We start from the raw sequence: 17,672 nt of genomic DNA, 5'->3' as shown, positions 1-17,672 counted from the left end.
AATCGTTTTAAGATTGCTGGACACATACTTGGGGAAGGGAGAGGATTTTGAAGACAGTCTTGAAAAGTAACCGTCATTTGTGATGCTCTGTGTAGGCCTGAGAAGTGAGTATCTTTTCTAAAGAGAGTAGTTGAGTGGTCTACTCTTAGGATAAAGCAAGGATTTTTGGAAGTTTCTGAAACAAACAACAAAGTTATCTGCGAGTTCATCTTCCAGGGCAAGAGTTTCCTAAATCAATAAAGTCACATTAATGTACTCGGCGGGGGGGGTGTGGGTACAGATGGTACTCAGCCTAAGCATTACCAGCCCCTAGTAAGAAGGCCACAGATGCCCTGCGGATGACTGAGCAGAGCTAGGGGAAGAGACAGGTCCCAAGAAGCACCTTTGAGTTGCCAGGAGTAAGGTGTTACCACCCAAGACATGTGCGTGCTTCATTTTGGATGGTGTGTGTGTGTGTAACTGACCTTGCTTTTATCTCTTTAAACTCAAGTTTCACAAGTCATTAACTACTCGGGGACTAACAATGATCTGTTTGTGGCTTTGCAGGTCTGGGCTTAATCATCTCACCGATGCACACATGGGCACCTGAGGGTAGAATTGAAACCGTCGTATGGAAATAGATCTTTCGTCTAGAGGATCTGAGGGTTATTGCAACGTAGCTTAAAGGAGTGACTCCGCGGCTGCGAGTTCACTCAGCATCCCTGATATTACTATTAAAATGACCACCCCTGGAAAGACCCCAGTGTGGGCCTTCAGCACTAGAACACCTTCAAGTACAGTGTTTTGCATTTTGAATACTTTTTAAAAATGCATCCATTTTTAAGATTATTCTAATTATACCGTCTCCACACATTCTATTACCTATAGGATTCAGCATTTAATAAATCCCCTAGTACTTCCTTGAATCAAATTTGTTTTCAGAGCACTTTAACATCTGATTCTTCTCAGTGTGCACTGTGTCTTTTGGAACTTTCCTCTAGAAGTGCTGACTTTAACAGCGGGCTGCACGAGGCCGGCCATGTTGACTGGTCTGTGATAGAAGAAAAGTCTAATTCCAAACGTAATTGGACAAAATCCCTTTTTAACATTTTTTTTTTAAATTTATTTGACACAGAGAGAGAGCGAGCGAGAGCAGGAACACAAGCAGGGGGAGTGGGAGAGGGAGAAGCAGGCTTCCCTCAGAGCAGGGAGCCTGATGTGGGGCTCGATCCCAGGACCCTGGGACCATGACCTGAGCTGAAGGCAGACGCTTAACGGCTGAGCCACCCAGGCGCCCCAAAATCCCTTTTTAAAAAAATGTTTTTATTGTAAAAGTTTCTTTTTCAGGCTCGCATTGTCTTTTTTCAGATCAAACATTTCCCTCTGTGTGAACTGTCATAAATGGAAGAAAGATGTGCATATAGTGGACAGGATGTTTGATTTATGAATTCTGTGATGATGTGATGGATCCCTTGGACAGGATATTTCCTGTCATTGGAGGGAAAAGCTGAATGCTCTTTGTGACACAAAGGCTTCTCAGAGCAACCAAAACCTTTCTGTGTGGGAACACAAGATAGTAAACTTACTTAAAAACCTGCTAGTAGTATTAGATGTATTAGAATTAGTAGTATCCACTCAGGATACTAAAAGTATCATAGTAGATCATATCCATATGAAGTATATTCATATTTATTGCATTGAAAATGTAATTACATACACAAATTAGTTGATAGGTCCCAAGTGATAATGTCTTTGCCTCTCTGATATTGAGAAAAAAATAACTCACAAAATACTTGTCTTTGAAATTCAGCATTTCCTTCTGGAAGACACCAAGTGTTTTTGTTGTAAGATCTCCTTCTCCTTGTTTTTAAGGTGTTGAGGCTTATTCTTTGTTTTAGAAAATTCCTTGTTCATTAAGATGGCATGCATTACTTAGAGAACTAGAAGGTCACCTCACACACCAAAAGTCATTCCCGGTTGAGGCCTGCTCTGTGAGTGGTCTCGGGTCCCATGGTGCCTGAGTGCCTTGGATTGTCCCATCTCCTCTCTGGGCCCTGCTCCAGCCTGACCCCTCTCCTAGTCGTGGTTCTGGCCCCATGGGCCCAGCCCCAGGCCCTGCTGCTCAGAGAGGCCCTCCAGAGCTGCAGCAGGGCACAGCCAACAGACAGGTGTGGACGTGGCTGGCCTCTTGCAAACATCAGGACATGTGCCAGGCCCACGCTCAGAATGATTTGTATCCTAATGGGCCAGTCAATCCAAAACCAGCCAAGCTAGCTTTTCCATCAATTCTTTTAAAGTAAATATGGTGGTTAGATTCAGTCATTTGCCAAGCAAACATTTTACTGAGGGTTTTACTACACAGCACGCCTTGGGGTAGAGAGAGAAATGGAAAAGGCCCCTGCTGGACTCCAAAGAGCCCAGTGGATTCCAGGCTGGCAGGGGCTCGGGGAAATGGGCACAGCTGCTGAAGGAGTCAGGCCCCTGAGTGTGTCTCACGGGATTCCCCAGCTCCACGCCCAGCACGTCCCAGAGTTGCTCCTGGTCTCCTCCTTATGGTATCCCCTTGTCTCTCTCCTACAGACCCTTTAGTGTCTCTGCCCTCTGACCTGGACCTCCCAGAAGTGAAGGAAGACAGGACAAAGGAAAAGCCACCTAGACTGAAGGGAAGCAAATTCAAGGTTAGATCTCTGGAGAGGCAGAGAGCATCTTCAGTATATGTGCAAAAACGGTCCATAACTTTCCAATCAAAAAAAAAACCCGGGAAGTATTCCCTAGAACACTCACTTATCCCCATTGGCAGAAAGCCACCCCCCCGGAAGTATTTGATTTCATAGTGGGTGTTGTTTAGTATTTATTGATGAAACACTTGGTTTGGAATATGCTACACCATGTCGGGACTCCAAGGGTAACTCCAGGTAATAAATTGTATTTTGCATATTGAAAATAATGCTGAGTGGAGTTTTGTAATCAGTTTTTCTTAGAGGCCTTGGGGGCAAACCTACCAAACCAACTGTGGTGAAGGGTCCACACGGACGCACCCTCAGGTGTGCATAGTCAGAGAAGAGAAGGGCTAGGCGGGAAGGGGGGGTCAGGTAAGGAGGGCTGCCGTGATGGGCATTTATGGGAAATACCTGTGAACCGAAGTCAAGGCAGCTGCTTTGGAGTAGGCAGCCTCTCAGGAGTGGGGCCCAGCTGCCAGCCCTACTCTGGAATGAGCCAGAGGCAGGCACTCCATATCCACTTCCCTTTTCCACCCCTTGACCTCCTCTACACATCCCTAGATTATAAACAGCTTAAAGGTCATAAAGGTGTTTGTATCCCGGACTCTCATGGCTTCTTGGCCAGCCAGCGAGAGGGTGGCACCACTGATTACCAGGACGCGGCTGTAAGTTAGAGGGAGACAGCATGGTGACAAACGACGTGCACCTAGGTTCAGACCCAGCTGTACCACTTACAGCATGCATGATATCTGACTCTCTCTCAGCCTCCGTTCCCTCCCGTGTGGAGGGACAGCACTGAAATACATAAAGCCTTTGGCTCATCTTCAACAGGGGTTAGCTCCCTGCTTCCTCCATCCGTCCACCATCCCTCCCCGTCCTATTCCCTCCTCCTCCCTTCTCTCTCTTTCTCCCATCCCTACCCCCCATCTTCTCCCACCCTCCCTGTTCCCCTTCCCTTGCTCTTTCTTCCCCTCAGCCCTCCCCCCAGTGCCTCCCCCTCCTTAAGCAGCCCCCATTCATGTATCCAATTAGTCATTATCAGTTAGAGATTCATCTGGGCCAGTGGTTCTCAAGGTGTTCGGTCTTAATGATCACTCTACGCTCTTAAAAATTCTTGAGCTTTTTGGTTATGTGGGTTATATCTATCAATATTTTTATTAGAAATTAAAGCTGAGGAAAATTGTAAAACACAAGAATACAGAAGCACACATCCCGTTGGTAATGCTTTCCCCACATATCAGGAGCCTCTGGATAACTCCCCAGAGAATGAGAGTCTTAAAAGACACACAAAGAAAGAGTCAGTATTATTATGTATTTAAATTAGTTTTGATCTTGGGGGACTCCCAAGACCAAAGGACTCTACTTTGAAAACAGCTGATGGGCTAATGAGCCCTTCTCGAGCCCACTGTGTGAGAACTCGCTGAGGTCATTAAGGCCCTTACAGGAGCTTGGAGAAAAGGCTGGGTGGGGATGAGGGTCACTGAGGAGAGGGGCTGGAGGAGAGGCCCTCAGAGTTCCAAGGGGGCACAGAGAGGCAGTGGGAGAGGCTAGAGACCAACTGGGGCCTGTGGACTGCTGAAAAGCTTTTCAGAGGAGGGCACTTGGGATCTGGGGTTAAGCCCAGCAGATAGGTTAGATTAACTGGCGTTGGAGTTGGGGCCCTATTGCTGCCAGCTAGCTTCCTCCCAAGCCCTGCAGAGCTGGTTGAGCAGGGATTTGTAGATCTGCATCTCCCAAACTTACCTGCTGAGAAACCACTCAGGTCAACAGCAGGTTAAAAATACAGGTCCTGGGCAACCCTTTTGGGTCCCCTCCCTTTTGGGGAGCTTTGTACTCTTTCAGTGAACTTTGCTATCATTCAATAAACTTGGCTTTGCTGCCCATCAAAAAAAAAAAAAAAAAATACAGGTCCTGGGGGCACCTGGGTGGCTCAGTCGGTTAAGCGTCTAATGCTTGGTTTCAGCTCAGATCGTGATCTCAGGGTCCTGGGATTGAGCTCCTGGCATCGCATCGCATCGGGCTTCCCGCTCAGCAGGGAGTCTGCTTGTCTCCCTCTCTCTGCCCCTCCCCCGGCTCATTCTCTCTCTCTCTCTCTCTAATAATCTTTCAAAAAAAGAAGTACAGGTCCTAAAAATATAGATACAGTTCCTGGAGATCTAGACTGGGCAGGACTGAGGTGGGCCAGGAATTCTGAGGAGGCAAACTGGGGGAAAGCGCTCAGTGAATCTTTTTGTCTCTCTGGATCCTTTGCAAGAACATGAGGCTAAACCACTCGCCCTCTCACCTGTGATAGGAGAGAATCGCGTCACTCTTCAAGGCGTAGCACAGACCCCTCATTCTCTAGATGAGAGGTGGCTGGAGCTAGGCTGGCCTTCAGGGCTGGTCCATCTCCACAGTGGGCTGACTCATGGCCATTTCTGGTGAAAGAAATGAAATGAGTATGCTTGTGTCCTTGTAAAAAAGATGCTGACCCTCTAGTGAGGAAATGGGATCAGGAATGATGCTCTGGCTAATTGAACCACATAAATAGCTAAATGGAAGTATGGTATGAGCATTGACACAAAGATTGTGACAACAGAAATCGCCTCTTTTGAACCTAAGGTTATCTAACCAATACATCACTGGTGAACACTTGCCCTTATCGTAAACCAGGAACCACAAAGCAGAGGTCAGCCTATCTGTGCTCCCCAATAATAGGTGGCTTCACACCCCTCGGTCTGTAACCCAAGAAAAATGAAAACATGCCCACACAGAAACTTGAACACCAATGTGCATAGCAGCCCAAAGTGGAACATCTCAAATGTTCAACGACTGCTGAACGAATGAACAAATCGTGGTAGAGCCGTGCAATGGGATATCATCTGGCAATACAAAAAGGAAGTACTGATTCATGCCACAACATGGATGAACCTTGAAAAAATTGTGCTGAGCAAAAAAAGCCAGACACAAAGGACTACACAATGTATGATTCCGTTTATATGAAATATTCAGAATAGGCAAATCCACAGAGACAGAAAGGAGTTTGGTGGTTACTTGGGGCTCGGGGTGGGATGAACAGGGAGGGACTGCCAATGGGTATAGTATTTCCTTTGAGGTCATGGAATTAGTGGTGATGGCTGCACATTTATTTATCACAATAAAGCTGCTAAATATATATATGGAAAAATAGTAGGTAGTCTATAGGTATTTTCAGTATTTAAAAAACAAAACAAAGAAACCAGATAGGTAAGGCTCACCAAAATGTTACATTTTTATTTTCTTTTTTTTTTAAAAAAAAGATTTTATTTATTTATTTGAGACAGAGAGAGAGAATGAGCAGGGAGAGAGGCAGAGGGAGAGGGAGAAGCAGACTCCCTGCTGAGCTGGGAGCAGGGCTCGATCCCAGGACCTGGAGATCATGACCTGAGCCGAAGGCAGATGCTTAACCATCTGAGCCACCCAAGCGCCCCTATGTTTTGACTTTCGGTTAAAAGTGGGACAAGTGAGCATAGTAAGCCTGGTTAGTTCATACTTATAATAAAAATTTCTCTGTAAAGAATTTTTCCTATGTGCCAAGCACTGTGCTAAGCACCTTGCATACACCAAGTCACATAATCCTTGTAACAGCGGGATGGTGCAGTTTATTACCTCCATTTTTTAGGTAGGGAAATTGAGGCTAGGAGAGTTGAACAACTTGCTCATGGTTGCACAGCTTCTAAGTGGCAAAGCCAGGATTTTAACCAAGTCTGACTGCAAACTGCCTCCTTGCATCATGTGGATCAGAAATTCTGTGTAGAGGTTAATTTGTTCACTTGCTGTTTGGTTCAACTGATAATTACGAGGAGTTAGCCAATATGAGGGCCAGAGGATTTACCACTCACCACCAAACTACTCCAAATCTAAGAAAAAACTGTGCTTGTTGCTAAAATGTAATGTTCAAAAAGGAAATCATGACTCTCTGACAAAATATGAACATATATCAAAACATTGACCTCCACAAGGGAACCCATAAGATGTCAAAAACAGTTCACACGGGAGCTCAATACACAGATTTATACTCCCTTCTGATGAAATTCATTTGGCTCCCTATAAACGAATCACTGATGTTGATAGATGAGGCACCCACCAGTACCAGTGGCCAACTCAACCTTTGTAGGGAGAATTCCACTGTTGCCCTACGCTCTCCCTGCTGCCATCACCTCTTTGTTCGCAGGCCCACAGAACAAGCACCATGCTGGCTGGGTAAAGAAGCTCTCTGACTCCACAAAGCACAGAAGTTTGTCTATCTGATTATTAAGAGTCTGCTCCTAATATTCACATGGGACCTGAATATCTTCAGTCTGTACCCAATCAGAGGGATCCAGCCACATACCTCCTTCTAAGATTTCCTTGTCACCAATCTTCCAATCCTAGTCTTTTCAAGGCCCTGACCATCCAGCCAAACCATCAGCAACTGCCCAAGAATCAATGTAAATATGTACTCTGGACATCTCTTCCTCCAGACATAGTGGGCAGTCAAATACCTGGCTTGAATCCCTGCCCACTGGGAGGATTTTCCTTTACCAATGTCTTCACAGTCACCCCTGAGTGGGGCTGTAATGCTCCAGCTCTCCACTTGCGGACCCATCTGTAATCCAGGCTTGAGTTTTTCTCCCTCAGTCAACTGATCATAAGCAATGCCTTGAAGGCCATAGGCATGGAATGAGGGAGGAGGCAAAGCAGCAAGAATCGGTGTTGCAGGACTCTGAACCACCTACTCATGCAATTTACTTGTACCTAATGGATCCGCCTGAGTTCAGTTATATATAATCTATCTATCTATCTATCTCCACTTGATGACACATTGCTGCTGTGCATGCCCAACCTTATGTCTAGGTAGGTCAGACAAAATCCACATGATGAGAGCTCAAGCTACATGGTCACCTGATATCGCATGGTTAGCCATTCAGGCTCTACCAAGGTCCAGTAGCAAGTCAGAACCTGCTTCTTGAAAGGAGAATAGCTATCTGAGGAAGAGGACACAGATTTTCTTTGAAAACCTAGAGGTCTGTGCTATAGTTCTCCTATTGGTATTTACTGGAGTGTCCATACAGGATCCCTATTTGACCCATCACATATCATTTGATCTGTTGGAGCATAAGACCTAGGTGGTACAGCGGCTCGTACTATAGCCTGAATGTGCTACAGAACCTTCTCTTCTTCCTCCCAACCCACCAGCCTGTAGACGGGTCGAATTCACACATTCATATGTGGTGTGTGTTGCCTCCAAAATCCAAGAGGACCTCCCAAATGTCTTGCCTCTTTTTTCTTGTAGGTGATACAAAGGGCACCAACTCCTCTTTCACCCTCAAGTGTGATATTTCAACATAATCCAGACCACTGCAGCCCCAGAATTTTCACTAATACCAATTCTGTGTCAGTCTGGGTCCAATCAGGAGAAAGAAGCCATAGAGTATCATGAACAGAGAAAGGAAAGGTTAATATAAGAAATATTAACTATAACAGAGGCTTGGAGTAATGAGGAATCGGCCAGTAAAAAGTAAAGAGAATTCTAAGCAATATAGGAATGGTAGCCACGGGCAGCAGTGGAGTGAGTACTCAGCTCCACTATCCTGGAGCTGAGTACTCCCCTATTCCTACTACGGTGATAATTAAACTCTACTGTGGGGGCTGTTTCTTTGTTTCAGCGCTAGACTGTAGGGTTCTTGAGAGCAGGGGCCACATGCCTTGTTCTCCATTACATTCCGGTGCTAACAGGCTCTGAATAAATAAGAGCGAATGACTGAATACGGCCAGTATTCGCACTCCGGCAGCCCGCAAGAGAAGGATCCTACTTCTGCCGCATATGCCAGATCCGGCCCACACCTGGCTGCTTCTGTCCAGCGGAGAGGTGCTAATCATGCTCGCAAGGGAGTCGTCAGTGGAGGGCTGTGGGTAGCCTTTGTCAACCTCTTCCTAGGAGGAGACAAGAGTCTAGCTCAACTTCCCGGACTCTCCCCTCTGGGTTCTTAGTCCCCAGGCCCAGAGCTGAACAATAATCCCCCCCAAAGTCTCATTCTGTTTCTGATCGCTGTGTGAACGCGTGCACACCACCGGGCCTGGCCTGTGGGGCCGGAACAGGTGCAAGTGGGATTCCCACGAAAGGCTCCTCTCCGGACCTAGGAAAACAACTGACCCGCGCGCGGAACCGGGGCGGGGCGCGGCGGCCCCTCCCTGGGCGGAGGCGCAGCCCGGCCTAGAAAACCGGGTCGGGTCGGCTCGGGCCGTGCGGGGAGAGGTCAGGCCATGGCGGACGCGCTGAGGGAGCGCACGGCGCGGCTGCTAACCGACTACCTAGAGTACTGCGCCCGGGAGCCCGGCACCCCCGCGCGGGCGCCGTCTACGCCCGAGGCCGCGGTGCTGCGCTCGGTGGCCGCCCAGGTACGGCAGCGTCACGAGCGCTTCTTGTCCCATTACCGCGGCTACCAAGGCAACCGCGTCGAGCTGGTGGCTCAGGTGGAGCGGGAGATACTCGCCCACCCCCAACTCCTAAGCTGGGGCCGTGTGGTGGCGCTCTTGACCTTTGCGGGAACACTGCTGGAGGGATCGCCGTCGGGGACCGACCAGGAACAGGAGCCGGGGGACTGGGAGGCCACCGTTCGCCAGGACTGCGGGCGCCTGGTGGATTTCCTCTGCAATCGGCTCACAGGACAGCACCGCGCCTGGCTGGAGGCGCACGACGGCTGGGTGAGCGCGGGGGGACGCGGGGGACGGGCAGCCGGGGGCGCGCCCACGCGGCCACCACCGGGAGGGCCCTCGCGGTTTCAACCCGGTGAGGCGTTCCTTTCAGCAAGACGAGGACTTTCAGTGTTAAGTCTGGCTCCCTCCTCTCGCGGTGGGGTCAGACTGGCAGAAACCGCCCTTGCTGGACGGCTCTCTTACCAACCCATTCTGAAGCCCATGCGCACGACCTGGGTGGCCCACTGTGGCCTGAGCCTTGCCGGTTTCAGGGGTTTTAGGATGCGCCTACGTTAGGTCGGCATGCTTCGCTCATAGACTGGTGAAGTCAGCAGTGGGGCGGCCCTGGGCCAGGTGGATTCTTCTCCTCTGCTTATTAAGCAACCTTTGGAGAGACAGAGCCCACTGCGCTGCAGGGTGGAGGGCACCAGCCTAAAACGTTGAGAGTGAAAAGGCATCCCCTTGCCCAGCCCCCAACACCCCTCGGGAAGAGCCGGGGCCAGAGGTGTTGGAGAGCGTGCGCAGGCACCCAGCGGTGGTATTGACTCACAGTTCCTTACTTCTAATCCTCTGCACCCAGCCCTTCATTGGGTGATAACCAGCTGCTCTGGCTTTCAGCTGTCGGTCATTGATTTCTGTGGTCTAGGCTAGAGGGGCAGGCCATTGCCCTGCAGCTCTTAAACCGGTTTAATGATCAAGGAAAGCCCACCACCCTTCAGTAAGAAGAGAGCATGCCTCTTGGTTTCTGAGCTAGACTCCTTCCTGTTCCTTTCCTCTCTTCCTTAAGTTAAAAAAGGAACTAAGGAAGACACTGCAGGACATTTAGCTCCTGATGGCAGTTGGCATCACCTGTGGTGACGAAATCGGCCCCATTTGTGGAGGAGAGGTAGTACCTGAATCAGAACCCTGACCTTATATGAACAGTTTGCGGTGTTAGCATTACCTTCCTCATTCTTCTTGGTGTGTGTGCTGGTCTTCAGGCCTGTGAACTCTAAGAACCGGACCTGAGCCCGGTCTTAAGAAGGCATTTGGCCCCTGAGGGCCCTTTGCAGTTAAAGAGGAAATTAATTGGGAGGAGGTCATTGTTTTTATTATTTTGGCTAATTAACATTGACTAAGGAATAATCCTTTAACATCAAGAGGCCCAGATTCCCCCAATTAAGGGGACATGCCCACACCTCTTCCTAGCTACAGTTAAAATGCCACTACCTCAGGGTGCTGGGGGGCTCAGTCAGTTAAGTGTCAGACTCTTGATTTTTGGCTCAGGTCCTGATCTCAGGGTTGTGAGATCGAGCCCCTCAGGCTCGGTGGGAGCCTGCTGAAGATTCTCTCTCCCCCTCTGCACTCCCCTCTCTCTACCCCCACTCTTTAAAAAAAAAAAAAAAAAGCCCCTATCTGGACTTCCATTCCTTTCTTCTCCGTTTATCTGAATGGAGCTGCTTGCTTTATTGTCTTAGGTGATTGTTTTCAACCTAGTGATTTGCCAGTTTCCCAAATGGCATCTGCCTTTGGCTCAGGAAAGAATGTGATAGAGTAGTCTACGTTCCTCTTAGGTTGTTTTTTTTTTTTTTTTCTTGCAAGTTTAAAAATTTTATTAACTTAAAATTTGGTATAATTGGCATACAGTGTTACTAATTTCAGGTGTACAATATAGTGGGTGGCTCAGTTGGTTAAGCGTCTGCCTTAGTCTCTGGTCATGATCCCCGGATCCTGGGGTCCTGGGCTAGAGCCCTGCCTCAGGCTCCTTGCTCAGCACGGGAGTAGTCTGTTTCTTCTCCCTCTCCCCTTCTCTCCTCCCTGCCCCCTCCACCCCCCAGCTCTCTCTCAAATAAATAAAATAAAGTCTGAAATGCTTCATGTTTTTTATTTTGCCTATCTCCCCACCCACCTCCCCTCTAGTTTTCTGTATTTATAAGCCTATTTCTGTTTTGTTTGTTCAGCTCTTTTTTTAGTCTGCATATAAATGAAATCATGTTTGTTTTTTTTTAAGATTTTATTTGACAGCGAGAGCAGGAACACAAGCAGGGGGAGTGGGAGAGGGAGAAGCAGGCCCCCCGCCGAGCAGGGAGCCCGATGCGGGGCTCGATCCCAGGACGCTGGGACCATGACCTGAGCCGAAGGCAGACGCTTAACGACTGAGCCACCCAGGAGCCCCTGAAATCATGTTTTTTGTGTCTTTCTGACTTATTTCACTTAGCATAATGTCCTCTAGGTCCATCTGTGATGTTGCAAATGGCAAGATCTCATTCGTCCTTATGGCTAAGTAATATTCTATTGTATAAATATACCACATCTTTATCCATTCATCTATCAATGGAAGCTCGAGTTGTTCCATAGTTTGGCTATTGTAAATACTGCAGTAATGAGCACCGGGGTGCATATATCTTTTCAAATTAATGTTTTCGTTTTCTTCAGATAAATACCCAGAAATGGAATTACTGGGTCGTATGACATTTCTATTTTGAATTTTTTTGAGGAACTGCCATACTGTTCTCTATAGTGGCTGCACCAATTTATATTCCTACCAACAGTTCCCTTTTCTCCACATCTTCACCAACTTCTATTTCTTGTTTTTTTGATACTAGACATTCTGACTGGTGTGAGGTGACCTCTCATTGTGGTTTTGATTTGCATTTCCCTGATAAGTGATGCTGAGCATCTTTTCATGTGTCTGTTGGCCATTGTAGGTCTTCTTCGGAGAAAGGCCCATTCAGGTTCTTTGCCCATTTTTAATCAGATTATGTGGTGGGTAGTGGGGCTTGGTGTCCTCTTAAAGAAAAAAAGGGGGGGCAAATAAAAAATCCTAACTCCGTTTCCTAAGTACAGGTTGCCTCTTGGTCAGTATTTACTTTTTCTATTCTTTAAATCCACGAGTTCCCTTGCTGTTTAATCCAGAAGCGCCAGTGTATTTTATTGAGTTCAGGCATGGGGCATTCTGAAACGGTCTAATTCCCTTCTCCCTCCCCCTTGCAGGATGGCTTTTGTCTCTTCTTCACACCCATGCTGCCGTCTTGGAAAAGAACGCTGGTCCAGGCTCTTCTGTCATGCTTTACAGCAGTGATCTTAATCTACTTCTGGAAAAGATTATTGTGAGTTCTGAAATTTTTAACGCATTTCTACCTGCCTAACTGTGACCAGCCAACTGAATTTGAGATGTGAAAGAATAGAACAGAGTAAACCACCTTCTGAGACATTTTTACCTGCCCTCATCTAAGGAGTCCTGTGGTGATGGTTCAGCCAGAGTTTTCACTCCTGGCAAGTACTCAGTATTAGGACAAAGGCACAAATGGTTCTTCTTTGAGTGGGGGGAAAATGGATTCTAAAGGTTCATTTCTCTAAAGAATTGCAGTAGAAGCTACATTCTAGTAAGTAGGAAACCTGGTGCTTTTTGCTACCTTCGGATAAGAGTGAATATGCATCTATCGTCTATCCAGTTTCATGTGCTACTGCAGACCCATTTCTCAAGGCAGTCAGTCAGGGGTGGGATGCCAAAAGCCCTCCAAGGCCCAGTTTGACAAGGAATGTAATATTAAAAACTTTTATAAGGAATTCTTTCTAAATCCTTTGAAAGTGAATTCCTAATTCTACCTTTCTAGATTTTATAAAGAATTTATATTTTTTACTTCAATAAATTGTTAAATATCTTCAAATTTTTAATAAACTTATGTATCTTTTTTCAAAAATTGTTGGTTTTCCTTGAGGTTTAATAAGACTTCATTCGTAGGAGTAACTTGAAGAAAATTTCCTTTATTTCTTTAAATACAATTCTTTATTTTAAACATTTAATCAATACACAAGCTCATAAAAAGTCCTTCACTTCCACCTCCCGTTTTGCAGTCAACCCATCACCTGCCAGGTGATAGAAAGGAAAACTTCAACTCTAAGCTCTTAGGCTCTCCACCTGATGCCTGTGAATTTAGCAGACAGATTAACAGGTGAAAAACATGGATCTTGATGTTTTTACAGGAGACTATAGAAGAGTGAAAACTTTGAAGAAATGTGTAGATTCAGGGTTTATATACTACTTTAACAACAAGTGATACATCCTGGAGTAGACAAAGGGGTTAGACTGGTAGGGGTAGTATATTCTGGGGAAAGGGACTAGGAAATAGATGGGGGAAACTAATGGAACATGAGGGTTATTTTAATCCAGTTTGTACAGTCTTTTTGGTGTTGATTTCCATCTCCAGTGATGAGTGTTCTCTCCTTCCTGGTATAAGAGGGCACCTTTCTCGAGGCACCTGGCTGGCTCAGTTGGTGGAACATGTGACTCTTAATCTCGGGGTTATGAGTTTGAGCCCCATGCTAGGGATAGAGATTACTTTTAAAAATTCTTTAAAAAGGGGGGGATGCTTATAACAACAATATCCATAATAGCCAAAATATGGAAAGAGCCCAGATGTCCATCGACAAATGAATGGATAAAGAAGATGTGGTATATATACATGATGGAATACTACTCAGCCATCAGAAAGCATGAAATCTTGCCATTTGCAACAACGTGGATGGAACTAGAGGGTATTATGCTAAGTGAAATAAGTCAGGGAAAGACAAATACAGTTGACTTCACTTATATGTGGAATTCAAGAAACAAAGCAGATGAACCTAGGGGAAGGAAAAATAAAATGAAGTTTGAAAGGGAGGCAAATCATAAAAGACTCTTAACTATAGGAAACTGAGGGTCGGTGGAGGGGAGGTGGGTGGGGACATTAAAGAGGACACTTGATGTAATGAGCCCTGGGTGTTATATGCAACTGATGAATCAGCTAAATTCTACCTCTGAAACTAATAAAAAAAAAAAAAGGGGGGGAGGGCGGTTTGCCTGGGTGGCTCAGTCAGTTAAGCACCTGACTCTTGGTTTTGGCTCAGGTTGTGATCTCAGGCTGGTGAGATCAAGCCCTGTGTTGGGCTGGGCACTGGGTGTGGAGCCTGCTTAAGATTCTCTCTCTCCCTTTCCTTCTGCCCCTCCCCAACCCACGTGTGCTTGCACATGCTCGCTCTTTAAAAAAAAACAACTTTCTCATAGGAAATTTATGCTCTGCTCTTAGGCAGAAAAGTAGAGGGCAGAGAGCCCTTCCTGTGTGTGTTCTTTCTCAGTTGCCTTAAGCTCAGAATAATACGCCACAGTTTCATATTTTGGAGTGACATGTTCTAATCCACTTCAGTGGTGAACGGTGCATGCCATTCTGCAGCCAGCTGGAATCCACATCCATCTGTCCTTTCTGAGCCCACCCAGACCCTCCAGGCTTGCCATGTCCAAGCCCTGGTGCTCTGGAGCGGGTGCTCCGCAGGGCTGCCAACAGCCGCTGGAAAGGCACCATGAGGACCCCAACATGCCAGCCCAAATCTGCTCGGCAGTCTCTCCATGGGCCAGCTCTTGCTGATGCTATTAGAACAAACCTGGGACCAAAAGGATAAAAATAAGTGAAGCTGGGAAAGGATGTGGCCATTACAAACCATGGTGCCACTATTTTGAAACAAATGCAAGTGTTCCATCCAGCAGCCAGAATGCAGGTGGAGCTGTCCAAGACCCGAGATGAAGAAGCAGGAGGTGGTACCACATTGATGATCATCGTTGCTGGTTCTCTTAGATTCCTGTCTGAAGCTTTTTCAGAGAGATTCATCCAACCATCATTTCCATGTCCTTCCAGAAGGATTTGGAAAAGGGTATTGAAATCTTAACTCCTCTAGACCCGTGGAACTGAGTGACCGAGAAACTGTTTGATAATGGAACCGCTTCATTGAACTCAAAGTTTTCTTCGTGTTCAAGTCTGCTTTCTCCAGTAAATGGAAATGCAGTGAGGGAAGTGATTGACTGGGCCACAGCTGCTGGTGTAGATCTTCGAGATACCAAAGTAGTTAAGAAACTTCAGGGGCATTATGCCAAGTGAAGCAAGTCAGATGGAAAACACAAATACTGATGATCTCTCTCCCAGGTGGAATCTAGAAAGAGTAAATAAAATTAAAAAATTAAAAAAAAACAACCTCACTGATGCCAGATTGTTAGTTGTCAGGGAATGGGTGAACTTTGTTTTGTTTTGTTCTAGTTTATTTTTATTTTATTAGAGCCAAAAGGTCTCACATTTATTACTGAACCAACCTACTGGTGCAGAGGCATAGTCACAGAAAAATCATTTCCATGATAAGACAAGTCTGTGGCCAAGTAGGAAGGATGTTTACAGAATGATAGAACACATGATCTTCATGCAGCTTAATTAAATTGTGCCAATTAAGTGTGTCATCTCATTATGTGTGACGCCTTATAGACCCAGCTTGCTTCTTCTCCAGTGCCTCCTCTTGGAGTTGTACCTGATTTTATTACCGGATTTCATCCAAATCCACTGGGGAATGGGACGATTCTGCTTTTGTTTCTTGGCCAGGAATCACTTGATTCTGAAAGTCTTGTGAGAAGACATGGCGAGAAGCAGCCAGCCACGCAGAGCAGGATGGCGGTGAAAAAGAAAAAGCTTATTTTTACTTTTTTTTTCTTTTTTAAAGATTTATTTGGGAGAGAGGGGGTGGGAGGGGGCAGAGGGAGAATCTCAAGCAGATTCCCCACTGAGCAGACTGCCTGCTGAGCGTGGAGCCCAACTGGGGGCTCAATCTCATCCTGAAGTCATGAGCTGAGCCAAAACCAACAGAGTCACCTAGGCACCCCAAGTTTATGTATTTAATCTCTAGCCACAACGTGGGGCTCAAACTCATGACCCTGAGATCAAGGGTCTCCTGCTCTGAGTCAGCCAGCCTCCCCTGTTTTGTTCTAGTTTAAATAAATGTTTATATGTATGTGTAATTATGTATGTATAGTTTACATATAAACTATATATAGCTTATATATATAACAAAACTGGGTGGGACAAATGATGATTACAAGTTGGTAGAAGGGCTGGTTCTCACCCATAAGATGACTTAACCAGAGTTGAAAAGGCTAAGATTGGGCTTACCGGGTTTTCCTTATCCGCTTCCAGAACAGATACAGATAATCACATAGTAGTTTCCGATGCCCAGATGGGCCCAGTGCTAAGGAAGAAGCCTATATTCTAAATTTAGTGAGGCAAATTTTTTAAACCGGATATAATGTTCTCATACAGAAGTCTATTCTTAAGAGCTGCTCTTAGAGATCTTGCATTAAAATTTCCTGAACAAAATGAAGATTATGGTGGCTAGGGATATTGGAAGAGAAGACACTGAAGTCCTCTGTAAGACAACTGGAACCAAGCCAGTTGCTCATGTTGACCAACTCACTGGTGACATGCTGGATTTGGCTGAGCTAGCTGAGGGGGTCAATTTAAGTGGTTCCGGCAAACTGCTCAAGAGGACTGGAAAAAGTTACAGTTGTGCATAGTTCTAATAAATTGGTGATTGAAGAAGCAGAGTGCTCCACTCATGACGCCCTGTGTGTTACGTGCTGTTGAGTGAAGCAAGAGCTCTTCTTGTGGGAGGTGGTGCTCCAGAAATAAAGTTGGCCCTATGGTTAACTGAATATTCATGAACATTGAGTGGTCTGGAATTCCACTGTGTTCTAATGCAGATGTAATGGAAGTCCTTCTGTGCACACTAGCTGGAACTGCTGGCCTGAGTCCCATTTCTGCAGTAACAGAACCAAGAAACTAACATGCCCAAGGAGAAAAACTATAGGCATTAATGTCCGAATTAATAATATAATTTCCACTTATTTTGGAAGAACAGGTTGTCCAGCCTTTGTTGATTTCAGTCAGTGCACTTATTCTAGCAACCGAAACTGTCTAGAACATTGTACACATTGCCGATGTGGTAAACCCTCAGTAATCTGGCTGACACTGGCTCGCTGGCATCGTCATGGCCATGGGTAGTGTGGCTGGAGTAGAAGACCGCCTTGGTGCTCCTTGTTCAGAAGATTGTTTCCTTTTTGAACTCCAGGGCTTGGTCTTCCATTTGGCACTTGCTAGAAATGATATTTTGCACACTTTAATGAAAATACTAATACTTGGTTTCAAAAAATACTATGGTATCCTTTCAGGCCTTTCTAAAAACTGGACTTGCTCTTTTGATAAGTTTTTGGTTTTGTTTTGTTTTTTTTGCGAGGGAGATGGGGAGAGGCAGAGGGAAAGGGGAGGGAGAGAGTGTGAGCAGTGGGGGCAGGGGTATGGGCCAGAGGGAGAGAGAGAATCCCAAGCAGCTCTACACCCAGCACAATGAAAGGTTACATCAACTTCTACAATAATGCAGAATGCACTAGGATGGAACAGCAAGGCAGAACTCTATGTTCTGAAGAGAAAGGGTTCATAAGACTAGTCA

At 46.1% G+C, this 17,672-nt stretch overlaps 2 protein-coding genes and 2 pseudogenes across 2 annotated transcripts in view; 3 read left to right on the top strand and 1 right to left on the bottom strand.

The window, feature by feature from the left end:
• GNB5 (G protein subunit beta 5) overlaps positions 1–910 on the top strand; it is a 37,912-nt gene extending 37,002 nt beyond the window's left edge. Inside the window, exon 11 of the mRNA XM_034994889.1 lies at positions 547–910. Coding sequence (XP_034850780.1) covers positions 547–558 — 12 coding nt within the window. The 3' untranslated portion in view covers positions 559–910. The remainder of the gene's footprint in view (positions 1–546) is intronic.
• Positions 911–8,963: 8,053 nt separating this feature from the next.
• BCL2L10 (BCL2 like 10) lies at positions 8,964–12,943 on the top strand. Its single transcript, XM_034994614.1, has 2 exons — positions 8,964–9,687; positions 12,348–12,943. Exons 1-2 carry the CDS (start codon positions 8,964–8,966, stop codon positions 12,521–12,523), a joined length of 900 nt encoding a protein of 299 aa, XP_034850505.1. The 3' UTR covers positions 12,524–12,943.
• A 1,427-nt stretch (positions 12,944–14,370) lies between these two features.
• Positions 14,371–17,183, top strand: LOC118003087 (annotated as a pseudogene).
• Positions 15,656–15,811, bottom strand: LOC118003089 (annotated as a pseudogene).
• Positions 17,184–17,672: the final 489 nt, after the last annotated feature.

Source organism: Mirounga leonina, unplaced genomic scaffold (genome assembly GCF_011800145.1).
Source record: "Mirounga leonina isolate KUSES-001 unplaced genomic scaffold, KU_Mleo_1.0 Mir_91, whole genome shotgun sequence".
In the NCBI taxonomy this organism is placed as follows: Eukaryota; Metazoa; Chordata; class Mammalia; order Carnivora; family Phocidae; genus Mirounga; species Mirounga leonina.
The sequence above is the reverse complement of the archived record's forward strand: the minus strand, read 5'-3'. Positions and strand labels throughout refer to the sequence as shown.

Bases quoted from the DNA above. Each gene is read 5' to 3' on its own strand.
- BCL2L10 (XM_034994614.1), top strand. From the start codon at position 8,964: ATGGCGGACGCGCTGAGGGAGCGCACGGCGCGGCTGCTAACCGACTAC. The intron at 9,688-12,347 runs GTTAGGTCGGCA...ACGGTCTAATTC, and splicing joins GGGTTTTAGGATGCGCCTAC to CCTTCTCCCTCCCCCTTGCA.